General features: G+C 35.6%; 1 protein-coding gene across 1 annotated transcript; it reads right to left on the bottom strand.

The window, feature by feature from the left end:
* Positions 1-15,949: 15,949 nt before the first annotated feature.
* Positions 15,950-17,134, bottom strand: ch25h (cholesterol 25-hydroxylase). The gene has a single exon (XM_058405567.1). It carries the CDS (start codon positions 17,116-17,118, stop codon positions 16,216-16,218), a length of 903 nt encoding a protein of 300 aa, XP_058261550.1. The 5' UTR covers positions 17,119-17,134; the 3' UTR covers positions 15,950-16,215.
* Positions 17,135-23,767: the final 6,633 nt, after the last annotated feature.

The raw sequence follows: 23,767 nt of genomic DNA on the forward strand, positions 1-23,767 counted from the left end.
GGCAACAATTTGAGTAAGAACCACAGGTGTGATGCACAGGTGTCCACACGTTTGGCAATCTAGTCTAGATCCTATATGTATCAGTCCAGTTATTACAAAATTTGGATGGAATATAAGATCATGATGGTCTCATGTGCCATAGGTCGTATTAACTGGAACTGTTAATTTCTTTCAAAACACTTGAAATAAGCAAAATTATCTGCCAAAAGAATTGGACAATTTCACACTTGAAATGAGTAAACACATTTGGAAATATTAGTTGACGTTGCCGACATTAAAGATGTTTTTACTGATTTGCAGTATAAATGTTGACACCCAAAGAGCAGCTTCTTTACAATAGAAGGGAATGTTTAGGGGAAAAAAAAAAAGAAAAAAGAAAATGACATTATATTTATGACCTTAAGCCTTATCTATACCAAATCTATATCAGGTCAAAATACAATTCAGTGGCAAAGCTAATAAAATAAAAAAAATAATGCTTAGATAAGAGTACTGGTCATTCAGTTCACACATACAGGAGAGTAACATTAAGGTTACTGTAATACTTTAATGTGTGTAACATTAAATTCTGATTCATCTGTTTCAGAAAGAAAACCCGATGTGCACAGGCCTCACACAAGCCCCTTGTTTCCATTTATTACTCATGCATGGTTTTAGTTTGCCTCTTTTGCCACCCAGTGGCCAGATATTTCTATGAAAAGATAAGAGGAAAGTCCCGACTTGACCTGGAACTTCCACTACAGTGTATGAATGTAAAATATATGAAAATGTGAGAGAACAAATACATATCCTATTTATTTGTTTATTTAATTAATTCTTTATTTAGCATAATTAAAAGTTTAAAAAAGGTCAAATTTGTTTCCCTTTCCACTGTTTAAGATGTCATTAATAATAATAATAATAATAATAATAATAATAATAATAATAATAATAATAATAATAATAATAATAATAATAATAATAGTTATTGTTATATAACAACAACAACAACAACTTATTATACACATTATGCTTATTATGTTACTGCTGTTGTTATTATATGCTCTTTTCATTCATTCATTTTCACTAGCCTCTTTATCCTGGTCAGGGTTACAGGGTTACAGTGGATCAAGAGTTGTAATGCACTTAGAAAAAAGAAATAGAAATACCCTTTATTTGTCACATATACATTACAGCACAGTGGGATTCTTTTCTTCGCATCCCAGCATTGGAGGTTGGGGTCAGCATTCACAAGGGACACAAGGAATTTTTTATGTATGTCAAAGAATTCATAGAACTTAAATAGAGCAGCTAAAAATACAACTAGTCACGTCTCGTGCTGTTAATAACCTGTGAAACAGGTTGGCTTAGTCTATATATACATTTATAACAATTACAAGAGCACTCCATACTTCCTTGTTGAAAACAATGGCTGGAGAAATAGGGAGGGATCTGAAAGATAGTTACAAACCTGGGACTTTCCCTTTTATATGTAATCACTTTCCATAAAGAGAGGACCAGAGATTACATCATCAGTCACGAGTACAAGTTACTTAGAACAAATAAAAGTGCATGTAAACTACAGAAGCTAGCACCACTGGTCCCTTTTCTGGATAAGAATAAGTAAACATAATGCATGATATATAATAGATAACAGTCTATCTTGGACTAGGCTAGAATAAAAAAAAAGCAACAGAAAAAGATAAACTATCACGAGAGCAGACTAAAGAGGTACAGAATTAAACGAAGGAAAGTTATGATGAATTTCCATTATGAAAAGAAAAAAATTCACAAACAGTAACCTCCCACCTTTGAGAATGTGATTATTATCTTTATCTGGCTACACAATAGCTTCTGTGTTTTCCACAGTTGAGCCAGTATTTTTCATTATAAACTTATGTCAGCTTGTTGTAAGCTAAACTAATGGCTCAGAAAAAAATGCACTACATTTCAGAGACATAATATTATAATAAAATAATGATGCAATGACATAATATAGCTTCAGGTGGATATATATGACACTAATTGTCCATTTTAATAGGAACATTGCTTGTTCATGTCTTTGTCACATATATAACAGAGTGAAAATCTTTTCTTGAAATCATGTCCCAGCTTGAGCCACGGCCATTTTTAGTGGGTGTAGGGAGAACGTGCCAAGTGGAGGATGGTTGCCATGAAGTTACTTAATTCATGCATTTATCAAATCTTTCAATCATGTGCCGGTAACACATGCTTGAATCCTATTCTGTAATTTTCTTGTGAAATCTCTTGCCAACAAAGTGTTTCAGCATGTGGACCCACTGCATGTTTTTTTTTCACCATTCTGTGCAAAGTACCAGGAAATCAGCAGGTTTAACTTTTTGTATTTTTATATTTTCCCCTGTTCTGATGCTGCTACTTGGTTGAATGATCAGATGACCGCATAATTGTGTATGAGTACAAGTGTTCTTAATAAAGTGGATGGTGAGTGTATATTCTTCAACTGGATATAAGTTGAAGACTATCCATTAGTGGAAAAAATATACCAGTCGCTCTGCAGAAAGACAAAAAGCAAATCCATATGTATACTTCCTATGATTTGGCCTAACCATTTTCCAAGGTATAATGATATTACTGGAATGGAATTGTAATTGAATGGAATCTTAATGGTTGGTAGAATCCAAGAAAAGTGTAATAAAGCATTTTTTCAACATCAGTTTTCTTGTGAAAGGACCTTGTGTGGGATAATATCACTGGAAAGAATCTACAGACTTTGTCAAGACATGTCAGATATCCATTTCTGCGCTGTTCAGATAACAGCACACATGAAAGCAGCTTTGGTAGCAGCTATGTGTATTGTGGGTGAATAGCGAGATTAAACATGTGCCTTTTATAAATGAAAAGATTCATGATCATTTTAAGGTATTATACATTTTGTTGCAAGAATGCTCCTACATGCATAGAGTCAATTACTGACTCAATGAGTACTTATTTATTTACATATTTATGTATGTTATGTAAATGTTTATGTAAAAGGTAAAAAAAAAGTAAAAAAAAAAAATTAGGACAAAAATGTTCACAAAACAACTTAAAAAGAACTTAAATACTTACAAGGCACTTAAAACTAACATATAAAACACCAGTCATTAGACAATTCCATAAGACAATCCTAACATTAGTTTATGTGGTCATTGTTATATATAAATAAACATCATTTTTTTCATGCCTAAATTACCAGCGGTAAGATTTTTTTTTTTTTTTTATCTTCGGAGAACACATTTATTGCTTTCATATCCCTTAATACAGCAGGAAGTTAAAAAATGGCTTCATGCTGACAGAATGCTGATTGTAATAACATCTTTCTTTAATGGTATTGAGCAACCACCACTTGCAACAGCCATTCAGCATCCATTTCAGCTTTTATATGCAAGTTCTTCAAGTAGATGAGGAGCAAAATCATTTAGGATTTTAAACTGAGAATACATTTGTGAATTTGTGCTCAAAATATTATATGTTTCAATAATGATGTCTATTCAACTATTAAGGCCACAAAAACCATTAAGGCTTTTTTTTTTTTTATATACTGTTTCAGAACGCTATGTATGTCTAACTGGTGTGATAATAAGGTTATAAGGAAATGTCATGGTGTTTTTGAATAAATCTCAAACTTTACAGTTTTTTTTTTAATGAGAGCACTGAGTCAGATATAATCTTTAGAATGTTAAACTCATGTAAGGTAATTTCCCTGTACAACTAGCCTACAGCTTTCACTCTCTCTCTCTCTCTCTCTCTCTCTCTCTCTCTCTCTCTTACTTACTCACTCATTTATTTTCACTCTCTCACACACCACAAAGCAAAAAGCTTTACTTTCATATCTGTATCTCACAGTCTCACTCCTAGCTGCTAAAATAATCTCTCTAATCGCACTTATGATCTAGTGTCATACTTTTACCCACTTGCCCCCTTAGACTGTTAATCAATCACTCACTCACCCCCTCAGTCATATGCATTTTCACTCATACGCTTACTCACTCACACTAAGCTACTTACATCATGCCTCGGTTGACACACAAACTTGCTAATCAAGTGGTGAAACATTGAGCTGTCAATCATCAATGAGCCCAAAGAATTTAACTGTTTCCATCACCGTAATTGGTTCACTCTTCTCAAATCAGTGTTTTTTTTTAAAGTACATAGCGCTTTATAAAGCAACACAATTTCCATATTTGTGGATTGAATTATTTCACCTGTTAATATTCACAACAGCCATCTCATTATTCAGCCCAGACCTGCATATTTCAGCCAGGCTTAACAACAGTTAAGGGGGAAAAAAATCACCAGGAAGCTGTGTGGGAGAGGTTCTGTGTTACTGAATATTATGTTATGAGCTGAGATCCCAGGGATGCTTGAGAGCCTGTACTGTTTACACTGATATGCTCCATCGGATTTTCGTAAACAAATACAGTTCACGGTTCAAGACTCTTTCATTTTAAACAATCTCAGATTTCGCAGAAACACAGCAGTTTTTATATTTCTAAAATCATTGATAAGTTAACATTACCTGCTCAACCACACTGTGTTATACTGATGAGGCCCTGATGCAGTTATTAAACTGTGAATGACTCATAATAGAAGGAATTTTACCACATTGAGCAACAGTTGACCTTTTTCCACTAAGTCTGGTTAAGCATTAAAATCAAGCAAATTTAGAAAATGAATAACAGGTTTTTTTGCAGACTCTGTGTGTGGGTTTTCAGTTTACATGTGTCAGATTATCTGGAATATTTGCAGTCACCATACCCTGACACTTTGTTAACTCTATTTAGCTTGAACAGATGACCAGCTGATACTACTGTTTTCTCACATTTAAAAAAAACAGACCACGATCTACTCCCTGTTCTGTCGAAAATTAATCAGACGGGTCAGCCTTTTTTTTCTCTGTGGTCAGTTCTTTCTAAATTGCCCACATATGGCGATTGCGCAATATCCGAAGTGGTTGATGATGCCATCGTTGACAGCATCATGTCCAACTAAACCCATGACCACAACTTCACGAAAACCAAATACAAGTGAAGTGAATGTGGTGTATATTTAAGGCTTATTATTTCTAAATATCACAAGATATCTTTTCAAAAAAACTGTTAAATATTTAATAAATTCTGGATTTGTTAGCTATGTTATTGTAACAGCAATTTATCATGTAGTAAGCATGAGCATGAGTCTATTATTACTGACCTAAGTGAGTCAGTTCCTGTTTAAAGACAATCTTTCAGATAATAGATTTCCTCTGTGCACGCTGTCTCAGAGGTTACTGAAAGGGCTGTTTAACAAGTGTCCACAAAATTCCTAAGTTTGCACCAACAAACAAACAAAAAAATACAAAAGAACTACTGGGTACTGAACAATATATATATATTTTTAATGTTTTTTCAATCAAGCACTAGTGTAAAGTGCACTTTGCCAGATAAAAATGTTTTTCTTTTGCTTCAGCTGGGCTGAGATGATGAGGAGATGAAGAGAAGATGAGGCATGTGCATCTTTAAATAAAGGGGAAAAATATTTTTTTTTTTTTACCAATTTCATGCTTCAAAAAATTGTATTTTCTATTGGTAGATCATTTTATATGAACCTTCAATTATATGCCAGCAAAATAAGACAATTATTCTGTAATCACATGCCTTTTGCCTGTTTTGTAATATGTGATGGGTTTATATTATTTATATTTGCTTATTTAATTGTAATGGATTTTTTTCCCGTCCCTCTTCGGTACATTATTACAGTTGGTTATTGTTTCAGTTTTGACCCAAATTTTTTTAAAGATTCTCTGATACATTTTTGCATCTCTTTTTTATGGAATAAGAGCAGGATGGCACATTATCAGCCAAATAGTATTGTGTCCTTATGTCTCATTTGTCTTAGATTGAATGATAAGGGTAAAATTATGCAACTATTTTATTTTTAGAAATTCTTTTGATGGAAAATCCTGCTGTTAGAAAGAGGAACTTAGTCTGGGTGTAATTCCTGCAATCCCTAAATATAGCAGTAAGTTTGGAAGGAATATTGAGGAAAAACATTACGGTTATGCTTAATCATCTTTTATCTCATTTATTTGTCTTTAAATAGGATCTAATTGATCAATTTGACTATATTCAGTGCCTTTTTACTTCCTATATAAAATACTAACTTGTATAATTTGTTGCAGTGAAAGCTATCAGTAACCACCTGCTGCCATATATGATATGTCTACTTTAGAAGCAAGACTGTAATAATTTGGAGAATTATGAATTTTATTCTGTATTGCTTTCTTTCTTAAACTTCTCAACAAGTGCACCACCAAAAAAATAAGACTTGCATGAAAGGCCTTTAGAACTTAGTGAACTGTATTGTAATGAACTGTACAGTATCAGTGTTTCCATACATGTGCACTTGTAACTAAGGCCATGACCTTTTGTCCACACGCTAATGCAGTTTGAGGTCGTTGAAAACGGAGCTTTTGGAAAACTCCTTCCGAAGTGAAGATTTTCCAAAACTCACCGTTTTCAGTGGTGTTGTGTGGGCAGGGGAAACTAAGATTTTGACGAATTGACATCACTGTCTGTGTGCCGGTCTACTTGATTTGACGTCAACTTTGTTTATGAAGATATTTTGTGCAATAGCAGACTTATGTGAACTACTGACTGTGTTAACATTGTTTACTGGACTTTTTACATGCGTGCACATACACGCTCAGTTACTCACACATTACGATCATGAACAGAGGTGTCGGAATGTAATACGAAGATCACTGCTGCTGCATACAAAATTCCACAGCACTTAACAGGGCGTTTTGCGTTTTCATGTGGACAAAGATATTTTTAACACATCAATCCCCAGCTACATATGGACATGGCCTAAAGTAATCACTAACCACAAACTTCCTTTACCGCAAATTTGGCCGCAGGTTGTTTTTGTAGTGAGTAACGAAAATGCAGAACAGAAAATGTATCGGAGTAAAAATATAGAATTTGTTTAAAAAAAGTAGTGAAGTAAAAGTAAAAGTTGACAGAAATATAAAAACTCAAGTAAAGTACAGAAACTCTCAAAAAATACTTAAGTACTGTAATGAAGTAATTTTACTAATAAAATACTAATAAAATTCATCATAAAAAGATGGATAAGTACTCCATCCAGGGTGTATCCTGTCTTGATGCTTGATGATGCCTGAGATAGGCACAAGCTCCCTGTGACCCGGGTATAGATCGGATAAGCGGTCCAGACAATTAAATGAAAAAAGACGGATAAGTGTATATAAATTGGCCACCATACTTACTCTGTGTATATTTTAATTTGCTGTGTCCACCTGTGTTTTTTGCTGCTACATGTCATCTGACATGTTTTTGAGTGGTTTCTGACTCCACATATCCGGCACACTGTTGTGTACACTGATTAAGTAATGGCATGTACTTCTTCTTGCAACTATTTTATTTTTAGAAATTCTATTGATGAAAAACCTTCCCGTAGAAAGAGGAACTTAGTCTGGGTGTAATTCCTGCAATCCCTAAATATAGCAAAGCTCGGAAGGAGTACTGAGAAAAACATCACGCTAATGCTTAATCATCTTTTATCTCATTTATTTGTCTTTAAATAGGATCTAATTGATCAATTTGACTATATTCAGTGCCTTTTTACTTCCTATATAAAATACTAACTTGTATAATTTGTTGCAGTGAAAGCTATCAGTAACCACCTGCTGCCATATATGATACGTCCTCTTTATTTGCATTGGCTCATTTAATTGTGATGACCTCTCAGGGTTTAAGTTTATACACACTGGAAATACCTGTCCTGCCTAGCATCAGTCTAAGGCATGTGTAAAGCTCGTCTCTCTCATAATCATGACTAGCTTTATTTCTGAGATATCTCAGTTTTTAAGAAAACAGATTTTTTATAAAAAAAAACAACCAAACAAAAAAGCTACATTTAGTAACTGGACTGTCAGAAAGCATGGTTTCTTTGAGATCTCCACATATTTCTAAATCAATAGTAAATTTCAGGTAATTTAATTTCCTATTTAAGCCTATATATTTCCAGGAGATCAGCAGTTAAAAAATATTTAAACCAGCTCATCTGGCACAATGCCATGACAAGATCATACTTTTTCCCTATTCTGGATTATGATGTGAGCAATATCTGAAGCTCTTAATGTGGATCTGCATGATTCAATGCTTTGTGCTGTTGTCACATGATTATCTGATTTGATTGGCACATTTCATCTATGTGAACATGCAGGGGTACTAATAAAATTCCTCATAAAAAGACGGATAAGTGTATATAAACGGGCCACCATACTTACTCTGTGTATATTTTAATTTGCTGTGTCGACCTGTGTTTTTGCTGCTACATGTCATCTGACATGTTTTTGAGATGTCGTTTCTGACTCCACATATCCGGCACACTGTTGCGTACACTGATTAAGTAACAGCATGTACTTCTTGACTCTTTGTGACTCTTAAAGACAGGAAATGATGTGACATTGCAATGTTGAGGTGTTAACCCTGGATCATCTGAAAATCCCAGTGACATAGTTATAATCGTTATAGTTCTTAAGACAGTGGTAATTAGGTTATTAGGTAATTGATGTAATTATGCCATTATAGTAATTATTATTAGATGTTTCATTTACTATGCTGTCATTTGCAAACTGGTTATACTCAGCTCTGTAGTGCATTCGTACAAGCACCCCACACACAGCCTACACACGTCATTCGAGGCGGCCCAGTCCCTGCACATCCGGTAATTAACAGGACAAAACATGCCTCTGGAATTATGCAAGAGCTCCTTTCATTTCATGTGTTCAAGTTTATTCACATACATTCAATTGAATGAACTTGACATGAAGTAACAAATACAAAACAAAGCCTGCGTCAAGCCAAAGACTAAGTTTACAGGAATGCATGGGTAATTTTTGTGTGTGTGTGTGTGTGTGTGTGTGTGTGTGTTTTTTGATTGTTTGCTTAGGTTTGCTTATTGTTTGCACAAATACTGTGTTTATTTCTGTCCATCAGCCAAGACAAGCCTAGGCTTCAAACTTCTTTTAGAGCCATATGTATATCTGTAGAGCTGTTTTGAGGAAGTTGTCAGTTTTCAGAGTCATGCTATGCAAGACTCTAGAGGTCTACTTGAATTTCTGGCTGGTTCATTTTCGCAGAACTTGTCTTCAAGTATGGAACAATTTTGAAGGATAAAAAAATGGAAGCTGATTAATGGATCAGTTCATGTGACTGAGACACATTTGTGTTTTGCTGAAACCCCATCCCATGGGAACAAAATGTGTGTAACATTGTACTGTTAGGCATTAAATCTGGATTCAGTTAAAGCATTATTCAGTAACCGCTTCACCCTGAATAAGGTCACTGGGTATTTCCCATCCTGGATATACAAGGCAGGTCACACCTTAGATAGGATGGCAAGCATACACACACACACACAACATATATATATATATATATATATATATATATATATATATATATATATATGTATGTGTGTGTGTGTTCTTAGGCTTCTAATAAATTCATTATTTTTATGGCAGAAGCATAATCTCACACTGAAAATTGTAGAAAAATCTAAACTTTAACTCAAGTGAATTTAAAAATATACAAAAAAAATGTTACCCTAGGGTATAAATATGGCGTGACACAGAGGACTATTTCTCTTATCCACTCTTTAATATGGGAAAGACAAGAGAACACCCTGTTCAAGTAAGGCAGATGTGTGTCAACCTTCATAAGTCAGGCAACAGCTACAAGAAAATAGCCACTGGCCTAAACTTGGCTATATCTACAGTCAGAGGAATCATTAAGAAAACACCTGGAAAAGTGACAAACAAGGCTGGATGAGGACCCAAGTTTATCTTGCCACCACGCACAGTGAGGAGGATGGTAAGAGAAGTAAAAAAATCTCCAAAGCTCACTGTTAGAGAACTGCATCAAAGAGTGGCATCTTGGGGTCACAAAGTCTCCATAACAACCAACAGACGCTATCTACATGCCAACAAGCTGTTTGGGAGGCATGCAAGGAAAAAGCCTTTTCTCACCTACAATCACAAACGTACATGACTGGAGTTTGCTAAGAAGTACTGAGACTTCAACTGTGCTTTGGTTAGATGAGACTGAGATTGAGCTTTTTGGCAACAAACACTCTACATTGGTCTGGTGTAAAACAAAAGATGAGTATGCGGAAAAGCACCTCATGCCCACTGTGGGCCTGTTTCTCTTCCAAAGGCCCTGGGAACCTTGTTAGAGTGCATGGCATCATGAACTCTTTGAAATACCAGGACATTTTAAACCAAAATCTGATGGCCTCTGTCAGAAAGCTGAAGATGGGTCGTCATTGGGTCTTTCAGTAGAATAATGACCCAAAACATGTGGCAAAATCTACACAAAAATGGTTCAGCAGACACAAAATCAAGCTCCTCCCATGGCCATCTCAGTCCCCAGACCTCAGCCCAATTAAAAACCTGTGGGGTGAGCTGAAGAGGAGAGTGCATAAGAGAGGACCCAGGACTCTGGATGATCTAGAAAGACTGTGCAAAGAGGAATGGTCAAAGATCCCTCTCTCTGTATTTTCCAATCTTGTAAAATGTTATAGGAGAAGATTAAGTGCTGTCTTGTTGGAAAAATGGGGTTGTACGAAGTATTAACATCAAGGGTGCCAATAATTGTGGCACACATGAGTTCATGTAAAAAATATATATGTATATAAATATATAGATATATAAATAAATAAGAGACCACTGCCCAATCTCCAGATTTGAACCCTATTGAAAACCTCTGGAATGTCATCAAGAGGAAGATGGATGGTCACAAACCATCAAGTAAAGCTGAGCTGTTTGCTTTTTTGCAAAAAGAGTGGTATAAAGTTCCCCAACAGCAATGTGAAAAACTGGTGGAGAGCATGGAGCCAAAACACATGCAAATCAGGGTTATTCCACCAAATACTGATTTCTTAATGTTATTTAGCCAAAGCATTTGTTTACAAATTATTTGCATTTTGTTTTATTTGACTTATTAAAGCTCTGTAAATACTGCATGATCTTGGGTTATTTTGATGTGTTGTCATTTCCTTTAAATATACACTCGAAATAACTATAGTTATATTTTGAATTTAGGAGAAATATTGTCAGCAGTTCACAAAAAAAGAAACAAAACTGTTCATCTCACCAATACATGAACCTGGAAGAAAAAAACAGAAGAAACTGATTATTTTGCAGTGGTCTCTTATTTCTTTCCAGAGCTGTATATATAGTGAGTTGGACACTTCTTCTGAAATACTGGTTTTATACAAAAAAGAAAAGGGGACAGAGAAAATTGTAGTTGTGTAGTGTTTTTAACAATGTTTTCAAAAACTTATGTTTTTTACATAAACATATAAATTCAGGATATAAATGTTATAAATATTTAAACATTTACAAATTTAGCTCTAAAGAGCAAGCCAGAGATGGAAAAAATCCTTGAATCGATATGAGGAAGAAACCTTAAGAGGAACCTAAGACTCAAAAGGAAGGAAGACTCAAAAGGGAACCTATGGTCATGTGGATGACCGGACAGTGTTGTTATAAATAATTTAGTATTAAATTGTCAAAAAGTGCAATTATGTAACATTTGAAAGAGGAGAAGCGATTTTTTCTGCACTTTCAAACCATGGACCATCATTTTAGTGTGAATAGACGTAGCTCACTTTTTGCTCATCTATTATATTTCTTTGTATTGGCATTCTTCTAGATTGCTGTATATGATGCTATAAAAAAACTGGGATCATTGTGTTTAGCACAATATAATCTTCATGCCAATATGCGGAGAAGTTCTTCAAAGTTCTCTGTGATTTACAATAGTGGTTCACAGTTTCCCAGTGAGTTTCTATGTGGGGACATTAACTATTAACTTGCATGATTACAGTAATCTCTTAAATCCTGGCAACTGAACCTTTTGGGTGACGTTTTACTACAGGATATGAGACCTTATCAGTTCTACAGAACATGATACCAGTATATGGAATCTGAAACCAACTTGGGTAAATATGCCAGATGCCCCTCTCTTCCTGCCTCTTTGGTTTGTTGTTACAGTTGATTATTGGTGCAGTTTAGAAACAGTTTAGAACAGTTTAGAAAGTTACAAATAGGGTAAATATCACCATATACCATAATATTTTAAAGCTCACATGTTTTGCACCCCTTGTTCATTGAAATAGAGCAGCGTGGCAGATTATCAGCCAAATAATGTTCCTATCATGTCTCACTTGTGTTAGAGTGAGTAGGGGACAAATAGTCAAATGACTTATTGTACTTATTTTTTTGTATTTTAAACATTTACTATTGTGATGGGAGTTCAAGCTTGGCAAAGCTAGCTGTATTTTTTAGATTTTTTTTCTTTTGAGTCAGGGAAAGTGAACATTTCCTTTCATTGTTCAGTCTTTAAAATCCTTTCCATTGTAAAGTCATTAAATATGGACGTCTCTTCCTTCAAAAATTCCAGAACACGTCATTGTTTACAACCAGGGCTCAGGAAAATCATCATTAAAATACGTAACGCTCATTACGCTTCTTACTGTTAGTAATGTAATAGCTTATAATAGTGATCTATAAATGTTATCTAGACTATATCAATCATTGCAAGCAATTTATTACATCATTTTCATAATAAGATTTCTAATAAGATTTGGCTTGGTATAAATGCTAAAACTGAAAGGAGATAGCTTACCATCAGATAAAGGAAATTAGTCTGTTATATGTGTTTACTTCTGAACCAAAATAAACCAAACATAAAAGGCAAAAGTGTTTTCCCCACACAATTGTTTATATCTTTAAAGTAAATAGTGTAATGACGTCAAAAAAACAAAACAAAACAGAGGTAAAAAGGTCTCTCACATTCAAGGCCAAAAGTGTCCTGACTAATTTTTTATTCAAATTGCAGCAATAAAATAATTTATTTATACTGAATGAAAATGCCCAATTTGACACTTCCATTCCACTGGCAGAATTGCATCACACTGTCTGAGAGTTTTCAAGCTCTGTAACAAATACTTGAGAAGATATTCCATTGTAAGGCTTTGTGATTCATCTGGCACTGGAAAGTGGTTTATGGAAAGTGTATGGACAGTGACTCACAGCATTAAAAATGATATCAGATTGGTTCAACTTTTGTTTTTCCAGTTTCCCTTCTAAAAGCCTAAACAAATAATGTTTTGTTTTTCAAAGGTTTCTCAACAGAGTTTCAACACAAAAAACAGCTTACTGTCACTGCCCTTTCATTTCATTTGTTTATTTTCAGTAAGTCTTGCGATTAGATCAGGGTCTTGATAATGTTGGTGGTGGCTACATATTGGAAACTCTGGCTGTGATGGCTGCTTGTGCTTCAAAGGGACACTGAGGAAACCAGAGAACCTGGAGGAAATTGATATGGACACACGGAGAAACCACCTCAGTACTGAATAAAAAACATTGGAGCCGAGAGGCAGCAAATCTAACTGCAGTGCTGTGAACAGTAAATGCCCATGTAGACAAACTGTATTCCTTAATCACCTAGCACTTCACCTTTCAGTCTGCAGCTGAAAAAATATACAAGGAAATAACATACATTTACTAACTTCTACTACTACTACTACTAATAAAGTGCAACAGTATTTCGACAAATGCAAATAACATGATAAGAAATAAAAGCTTTGTTATTAGAAGGTGATGGAAAAAAGAAACGACGTAGAAGCTCCTACTCATAATGGATTCTACACAATTGGTCCAACCAGGAAATATACCATATTGTATTATAGTATCGGCTTGGCTAGTTATAAACCTGAAATAATCACAGGTGTGGCATGGTGTGTCTCTTGCACATAGAAACACAGCTTTCACACCCAAACATGAGACAGACAAAAACATCCAACATAATATCTGTGGCAGGGAGTTATTAGAGTGATTCCTTACAGAAATATTTGATAAGAGTGCATGTCACACAACTGTTGCAACAAAACGTGGAACCTGTTCAAAACAAGTTATGGGGCTGTGCCTGTGAAGCTGAACCTTCTGGTGATTTGAGTATTTTTTGCTTTTATTTAATTATTACTTTAATTACTTTAATTAATTATTGCTAAGAATATGACTGTCAGTGATTTATTTACATATGCTTTTATCCAGAGACATTTGCATACATCTGATTTTATATAACTGAGCAGTTGAGGGTTAAGAGCCTTGCTCAAGTGCACAGTGGTGGCCCAGTGATGGCAGCTTGGCAGTGGTGGGATTTGAACACACAACCTTCCAATCCATAGTACAGCTTCCTAACCAGTGAACAACCATTCAGCCTATAGTTATAAGATTTTATGCTAAATATGTAAATATGTCTGTTGTATTGATGTCTCAGGTTACACATTGACACCTAAAGTTTGTTTTTCTATAATCTAAGACTATAATCGAACATTTGGGCTTCAGTTATTTAGGATATTTGTTCTATGCATTAGTTTGTGGTTCGGTTCAGTCACATCTTGTTTCGTTAGAAATATGCTTACATTTCAGTTGCAGTTGAACAGCTCTGAGATTGTATTAAATCATATGCCACAGAGCAGAAGACGAACCAGAGTATTGACATGTATCTGAAAAGAAGAAGTGTGAAATTTGCCACATCTCCTTTTTATTTAGCTCAGATTTAGCTCAGAGTTTCTGCTCTTTCGGAGTTGTACACTACGTAAAATGTGGTCTGTAGTGAATAAAATGTCTCATCATTTATTTGTAATATGAAAACACCCATTTTTCTTGCTAGTGGTAGGAGTTTACAATTTAATTGAAATAGTAAATATATTTATATTGACATCCCAAAAACTGCTTCTGATAGTCAGAAACAAATCAAATTTCTAAAGACATGGAAATTCTAATATGGAAATGGGAAGAGGGAAGTGTGATGAAAACAAATATTCCCACCACATGTACAATTCTCCTTTCTAACTTATATTGATTTGCATGGTGCTTTGTCATGGAGCAGCTTTCCAGACATCTGGACGCTGATTTATATTTAGATCTCTAATATGCAAACCAGAGGTGAAAAGCAGAAACTCACGCAGTTACACAGTCATTCAGTCAGTGGCAAAAGAAGCAAGATAAAATCCCCGAGATGGCATGAAGAAGAAACCAGACACATTAGAGAACCCATACTTTTGTGGGTGATATCAGATAAACTGATTATGAGATTATTATTATATTATTATTATTATTATTATTATTACAGTAAACATGATATTTGCACCCTGTTTTCAAAAGAAAGGGTTCAGATCTACCATACAACCTACCCAAATTACTGAACATCAAGCAGTGAATGAAAACATACTATTTTCCCTTTAATACAAGTGAAGATAAATGCAGATTTTGAGCTTAAGCATTATCAAAGGTCCCAAAGAGGTTTTCTAGTAGTGTTTGGATGTCAGTTCAACACTGAGCTGCCACATTAAAACTATCCTTATTCCAGCTGTGAGTGAACAAATACAAATGTAGGTTGTAACCATTTGCCTACAATAAGGAACAATGCAGATTGTAATATATTTGTTCTTCAATTACAACTAACTGTTATACAAGACATTTGTATACAGTTAGTTTTATATAGTTTAGGACCTACGCTAAAATATAGAGTTTGATCCTTGTTTTAGAAATCTACAATAATTCCCAGCACATCTTTGTTCCCACTCTAATCACATTCATCATCTCATGTCTAGTTTATAGGGTCTGTAATTACTCTGCAGTGCCCACCCAGGCCTTCCCACTCACCAGCTGTGATCACCTACACATGCAGCTGTGCAATAAAATGTACTGTCTTAAAACATTATCCCGTGTACTTTGACCATTTAAATAGAATTATTTAATCTCATAATAAAAATTCAGATTTTTTCTGATTGAACACACAAAACACTTTTTGCTTCATTTTTGAAGAGCATTTTTAATAGGGTATTTTGTTCTTTGTAGTCAAGCAATATAAATTATATATTTATATAAATTACATATACATATTACTTCATATATACCATATAAATACATAAAAACATAAATACATACAAAAGTGTCAAAACTCACAATCAGTTTCATAACTTGTTTTCAATAAATAGTATAGCACAGCATAGTATAGTATAGTATAGCATTTTGTTGGTTCAGTGAAAGAACTGATTTTTCATAGATTCATTGAATCATAAAAGTCTTTAAGATCATTTTGATGCAAAATCGTATTGCAAAAGTCCTTTTCCTGTTCACTCGGAGTGAAGTGTACCAAACAGCTTGTCCCAGTGAGTAAAATATGGAGCGTAGTTGGCTTTGAACTTCTGGTGATGCAGGTCGTGATGTGGAGCGCCTCCATACAGTCCAAAAGGAACAAGTCTGTGTGTGGCCCAGGGCAGGTCATACCCGCAGTGGTCCTCGACTGACAGCCACATGTTCAGGATATGAAAGAGCATCTCGGTGAACGGGTGACAGCCCAGCAGCATGGGGTTCATCGCCGCGAAGAGGCCGAGCGAGAGCGTCTCCCAAGCACCTGAGTACTCTGTAGTGAGAGCGAAGGTGGACGTGTGCTTATGGTGCACCTTGTGGAAGGTGCGGTAAAGCCATGGCACCTTGTGATGCAGCAAATGCCAGACGAAGTACTGGAAATCGAAGAGCAGCAGACAGCTTACCAAGTGCCCAATGACTTCCAGGAATCTGGGAGCCTCTGCTGGGTAGAAGACAGGTCTCCAGTACCAGTGCAGTACGCTCAGTGGGAAGATGTACACCATGTGATTGTAAAGCGAGAGAGCCAGACAGGTCCACATCATCTTCAAGGTCACTGGTTTCTGCTGGATTTTGTATCTCCTCACCAGGTCGACTCTGGAGGACAGGAGGTCCAGAAGCACAAAAGGTAAACAGAAACTTAAGTAGACTGTCAATGAAAACAGTACAGGGAAAAGCGGAGACCTTAACCAGGTCTCGTACTGTAGGATATAGTCCCAAATTCCCTGGAGCAGAGACATGCTACTCTCTTCCTGTGTGAGCTGAGAAATGTTGCTCTGTGCTGGCATGAGGTGAAGAATGTTGCTCTGTGCTGGTATGAGCTGGAGCATGTTTCTTTTTGCTGGTATGAGCTGAAGGATGCTGCTCTGTGCCTCTGTGAAATCAGGCATGTTTGACTTTGCCTCTCAGCTGCGTTTGAGTTTTATAATCTTTAGCCACGCCCCCCGGGAACTTCCTCTTTCCGAAGCGAATGTCTCCTATTGGAAAGTTTAGGCAAACATCACAGCTGATGTCATGGTGGATATTACAGTGGGAATTGCCTGGCTCCACCTAAGTCATGCTTCAAAGCATGAGGTTGTTTGACTTGGCAAAGCTTATATAGTTACTGTAGTCTTTGTAGATAGTAGTAGGCTATGATTTTTCACTGTCTGTGTAGCAAATCAGAAATGACAATATAGATTTTTTTGAATGCTATAAACTGAAATGACTTTGAATAAACATGTGTTTAAATGTAGTAAAAGCTAGAATAAAGCCTTTAGACATAATTCAAAAAGACCAGCAAAAAGTATAAACACAAATCTGGCTAAAGGTGGAAGTAAAACCATAATATTACACACTCTCAAAATAAATGGTATTAAACTGTACCTTTCCATGTTGCTGAAACTTTACCTTCAAGGGTATTTTTTTCCTTTTGTTGTTTACATGAAATTATTTTTTAAAGTGCACTAAATCTAGTGAAAAGGCTTATACAGGTATAAAATATAAACATGCATTCATTCAAGAGAATACAAGGAACTTAGTGATGTTTTAGTAATATTTACAGTTTAAGTAATACTTCTTCTGTGTGTGTGTGTGTAAGAAATAAGTGTATGAAGTTTCTGATCTAAGATCTGTTGTACTACGTTTACAGCCTAAGAGCTTAAGCTAAAGTAGAAGTTCAAGGTGGTAGGTGTAGAACTTATTGCGAAAAATAGGCTAAACATCGCCACCTGTCGGACTTTATATTAGGTCCCATCTTTGAGATTTTGAAAACTAGTGGCAAGGAAATGTATTTTACATTTAAGCCCACAGAAAAGTTTTCAAAATAATCAAAAGGTCCACTAACTCCGGCCCTGCACAAAAATTCTCTAGATCATTATTAATGACCTTTCTCATTTTTTGACACAAAGAAAACTACCCAGATCCGTACAAAATGTAACTGCGCTAGCACAAGAACAAAGAATGGCATCATCAGGATACAAATTATACTTATAACAGGTATATAATTTGCATCTACATACTGAAGCCCGTTTGATGAAAGACCAAGAAGTAGTCTAGAGTTCAGCTAAGAGCTGATAATGATTACACACTGACACAGTATAGCTGTCTTACCCTTGAATTTTATTTTACCACACCAAATGAAGCATGTGAGAAATCTGCTGGCAGAGGGGAAAATCACTTCTCTTCAAAACACTTCAGAATGCTATCTCTTCAGTATGAATTAATATGAGGACACTTAAAGGTTAATGTGAAATATGATATATATATATATATATATAATGTGAAGATATATATATATAATGTGAAGACAGTAAGTGACTACTGAGAACTAAAGCAGTGAGAGAGGGATAAGAACACAGTGTTATAGGGTTCAAGCCTCAGTGCTTGTTCAAGCCTCAGTGCTTCACAAAGCTTCATCTCACTATGTTGAAAGAAGGTGTTACAGGACAGTTTAGTGAGGACTATTTGCAGAGTAAAAAATCCCTGCTTTTTAATAATAATAAATGCAAACAGGTTTTTTTTTATAAAGGAAGTTTTAGATAAAGGGATTGGGTGTGTTTTATGCACTTTGAAAAGCAGCCAAGAGCTCAGACTGAACCGGGGAATATCCGTGCTCTACAAACACAGCAGCTGAATATGGGGCAGGTAGTGCAGAGGCAGAAATAAACAGCTGCCAAAATTGCATACTCTGAGGAATCTCAGAACAAATAAAATAACAAAATGAGAATTGGCTACTGAAAGTCATGGGACAGTAGGCACTCTATTCTTTTCAACTGCGCCTTAAATGTTTGTCCTAGTTTCTTTTTTTTTTTTCCTGTTCATGCCTTTCTTTTCTTTTTCCAGTATTTTCTTCTTTTCCTGTTAACGCTCGACATACTGTACTGGTCATCCCTCTACAGCAGGGTGATGAAGACTTGCGGCTGAGGTTGGCTTTTCATGACTGGTGTAAGTAATGCAGTTTAATCAGGCTGAAGGATTCTGGGCAGGATTCTGAGTCTTACAGTCTAAGACAAGAGGCGGTGAAAACAGACACTACAATACACTTAGAAAGATAGATAAAACACCGTCAATACGTATACAGTCTGTGTTAAGTACAGTGTGTTATCTTAATTTGTCCTACATTGTAAAAGTCAAAGATAGACTAATATTTGAGTGTCTGTCACCTGACAGTTAAAATATTAGGTGTTTTTTTTTTAGTGTGGTTGATGACATCAAAACAAGTTAGACTACATTTAATAGATACTTTCATTTTGCATTCATGAACCCATGACAGGAGAAATTCTCCAAATTCTTCCCATCACTGAGTGCAATGATGTAAGCGCTGTTAGCATGTCTAAAGATTTTGTACCTTTAGTCTACTTCTTTTACCAAAAAAGTGTATTGTAACTTGTATTATATGTGTTATATGGAAAACGTAAGGTAACTTTCTGACCAGCACTAATTACAGCTACAAAACTGGATGGAGCAGGTACAGTTGCATCACCTTTTTTTTGCAATCGTATGGGAAAGAATCGTTTTACAGTCCTTCCTGGTCACATGTTCAGGGGTGTGATTTTTCAGTGTTCATTTGAAAAAAATCTGGGACACTATTTTTACAGATTTTAAGTAAACTGCAATGTTATTTAAAAGAACATACCAGGAATAAGTACTTAAAATGATCAGATGTTGATGTGATTCATTTTGAATGTAATTTCTGAGGTAAGACTGAGAGATACAAGCATTGTGCAACAGAGAAGTACATACATCAGTCAGGCATAACATTATGTCCAGGTGAAGTGAATAACACTGATTATCTCCTCATCATGACACCTGTTAGCAAGTGAACATTTTGTCCTCAAAGTTGATGTGTTAGAAGGCGTAAATTACAATCAGGAAACACAGTATAAAATGTGTGTGTAGGATTTGCCCTGCGTTCTTTTTGACTCAGATGTATTTTGTCTCTTGTAAGAAAAATAAAACAATGAAGGCATCGAAGATCTTAATCTTAATAAGCGTTGCAGTGACAAAGTACTTTGCGTTCATCAGAGTCAAAACCTAGAACCGAAGGACAAATCCTGCTCAAACATTTTATACAGTGTTTCCAGTGTGTAATTTAAAAATAGAGTTTCACTTTAAATGTAAATTAGTGTTAAAACTAAGTATCCCCCAAATGGCTGGGTGATACTATTGTCTAGTCTTTAAATACTAATCATGGTCACATACACCTTGGCTTGGTATTGTTACAGGTGTTATTACCCAAATGGTTGGGCGATAATAAATTGTAATCACGGTCACATAAACCTTTTGTTCAGTGATGGTCCTTGATGTCTTTCTGCCGTTCCCATACTAATAAATGAAAGGATTAAGTGTTCTAAATGATTGGTAAGGCTGCTTTAAGCCATTGTAAAAATAATATACAGATAAACTGAATTGAATTAAACATATTTCTATATGATATGTAAGCCTTTTTGGGAATGAACTCTTTTAGATGTGTACTGTGGAGTGGAATCTGGGTTGAGGCGGTCTGTAACTTCTTACACTACACTCCGCTACGCTGTGTTAAACTCTGTCTTCATTAAGATCTTCGACACCCTCATCGTTTTATCTTTCTTGCAGTATCTATTACATAATGTTTGAATGCAGTTTACATTTAAAAATGATTTAAGGTACATACTTTGATCATAAGACCCCAAAATAATATCTTTAATTACGTTTTAGAACAAAACATTAATAGTACTCTTTATGCACCTTTCCAAACCAAGATACATATTAAAGATTCGAAAAAGATGTAACATACAGGATACCACTGAAGTGACAATGAAATGTACAGGGGTGGGTGTCCCTGTAAAAATGAATCTTAAGGAATAACAAATACACTGTCAAAGTGAAACAACACATGCATGCACCACAACAAAACTACTTAGTGAATATAATCAATAGGTCAGGTTATTTGTTAATTTACAAAGAAGTGCACATACTATGTAAGTCTCCTTAGCATTACAACCACCCTTTTTACAGAAAATGTGCATCTGTTTGTTTATTTTAATAATTTTAATTCAGGTATATGACTCAGATATTTCTTTCTCTAACAGTTCAACACAAGACTCAAGTTTAAAAACCAGCCTTCTTCAGCTGGAATGCCATTTCACCTGGGCTCTGGATAAAAATGATATAGATCTCACTGATCTGAACCGTTTAGAAGAAGACCTTAACCTCAATATTGAAAGCAAGTCAGGAGTTGCACGCACACATTGTCACAATCCTGATATTAAGATGGTTGACTCACTATAAGTGTTTTCTTATGAAAGTTTGTCCTGAACTTTATTTTGAAATGTAATTGTAATTGAAGTATTTCAGTACTTTTATTATTACCTCATTTCAAAGTCTTTCTCTCTCTGTCTCTCTCTCACTCATACACACACACACACATTTTGAGAGAGAGAGAATATAATAGAATATATAGACAATATAATAGAAGTATACATGACTGCAGTTTATAGTACACAGGTGTGGGGGTTTTGCTTTAAACTTTGGCAGATCTAACGCCAAAATGTGCAGAATTATAGACACTGAAACAAAAATGCTGTTTATCCCTAAAGGTCCACAGGATAAATTCAGTGCAAATGTAGCAAGAGTTTATTGTAGCAAAGTACAAACAAATCTAAATCATGAAGCAATATCCAGGTCAAAAATATCAAAAATAGTCTAAAAAAACAAAAGGAGAGAACAAAGTCCAAACCAGAGAAACAAGAAGATAATAAAAACTTTGTATGAAAAGTTATGAACACAATAAACAATGCTTTGCAATTGGAAGTGGGAATAAAAGTCTTTTTGAAAGGGTGTGTGAGTAATTTTGAACAGGTGTGCATGATTCAATGACAACGAACCTGACAGACTTCTGGGGCAAGGTCCTGGGCATTCTGGCTGTTGGGCATGCTACTCTTGGCATAGATCGGGATTGAGGATGTTGTTGGCTGGAATCCAGTGCTCTGGGAATAACGCTCCCACTTTTTGGGATGTCAAGCGGTTCAGGTGGGATAGTTGAGGATATTTCAGAGGCTAGGGCTTGAGAGTCTCACACTTTAACTCTCTTTACAATTTTCAAAATGAATCCAGTTAGAAACACTGATGTAATACACATTTCCCGTTACAATACTCTAGGCATCACACCTTTGGAAAAAATATCAGTATAAACATGAAGAACATCAATGGAAAGATTTCCAGTTTTCATCTGTTTACCTGCAAAATATATTAAAACAATTCATAGAGAGTCTCCATCTTTGACTCACATGAGACTTTATGTGAACGCAGCCCGCAAGAATGACACTGACGCCATCTACTGGTAAACAATGGAAATGCAGAGATCGTCAACTCGTACTGCAAGCACTTGTTCACATGATAATCCAAGATAGCACTCAGTGACTATCAGTGTAAGCAATGACCAATATTCTAAGGATGACTTGCAGTCCTTTATGAGGCATTGAAACACTGAAGGATCACAAGATAGCCAATACAGCATTATACAGTACTTGTAGCAACCACAGGTGATGCTAAAGGCCATTTTCCATTAATCTCCTTCCTGAATCCTACTCCAAATATATAGGCTCCCGAGGTCAGCTTAAGTGAAGATTTTGGCCTTGTGGTAAGGATGGTGAGAGGGATGCTGGGCTTTTTTGGTGATGGAGCTAGTGTCAAAGCATGATTGATTATCTCTACAAAGTCAACAACCATCTATTTTGTTTTGTCCTCAGTCAGATCCAGCTTTTTAGCTCTTCACCAGGCTGTTAGTTATTGCACCTCCTTTCTGTATTCTGACTTGTTGTTCTTGCTGATGAGACCCACCACGGATGTATCCTCGACAAACTTGCTGATCTGGTACGAGCCGTACATTGCTGCACAGCAGTCATGAGTCAGCAGAGTGAACAGCAGTGGACTGAGCACATAGTGCTCAGTGTGTTGGTATTGGAAATGATGTTCCCTATCTGGACTGACTGGGGTCTCCCGGTCAGGAATTCCAAGATCCCAGATCCAGTCGCAAAATGCACTTGTCAATGGTGTGTATACGGAGGGGATGTTTCAATGGCAGCATGGAAATGCTTGTTCAGAGTCCCTTGGTTAATAAAATTGCCCTCTGACCTGGAGTTGATGAGACCTGTCAAAAAAGAGAAATGTTTTTTCACAGGTAGCATAAATTACTTATTATACAGTAACTGAAATTAAGGAGCATGGAAGATTGTCCCTAGACAGGGACATACATAGGAACATTGGAGCAGGAAGCTTTTGCAGAGGGCTGGGTCGTCTGCATACTAATCCAGCTGTGGAATTAGTGGGCTGGTTAGCAGTGACCAAGAGAGTTGTGGTCAAAATATTATAAAATATTTCTATTTTAAATATTAAATTAGTAATATGATAATTAAGAGAATATGTATTAATATTAAATATGTATTAATTAGCAATAAATATTATATTCTAAATTATAAAAAATAAACATTTTTAGTTAAAGAATAGCTCATTTATCCAGCCGTACTCTTGAATTTGAGAAGTCTGTTGGCAGAGGGGAAAAACACTTAATAAAGCATT

Source organism: Hemibagrus wyckioides, linkage group LG13, assembly GCF_019097595.1.
Source record: "Hemibagrus wyckioides isolate EC202008001 linkage group LG13, SWU_Hwy_1.0, whole genome shotgun sequence".
NCBI lineage: Eukaryota > Metazoa > Chordata > Actinopteri > Siluriformes > Bagridae > Hemibagrus > Hemibagrus wyckioides.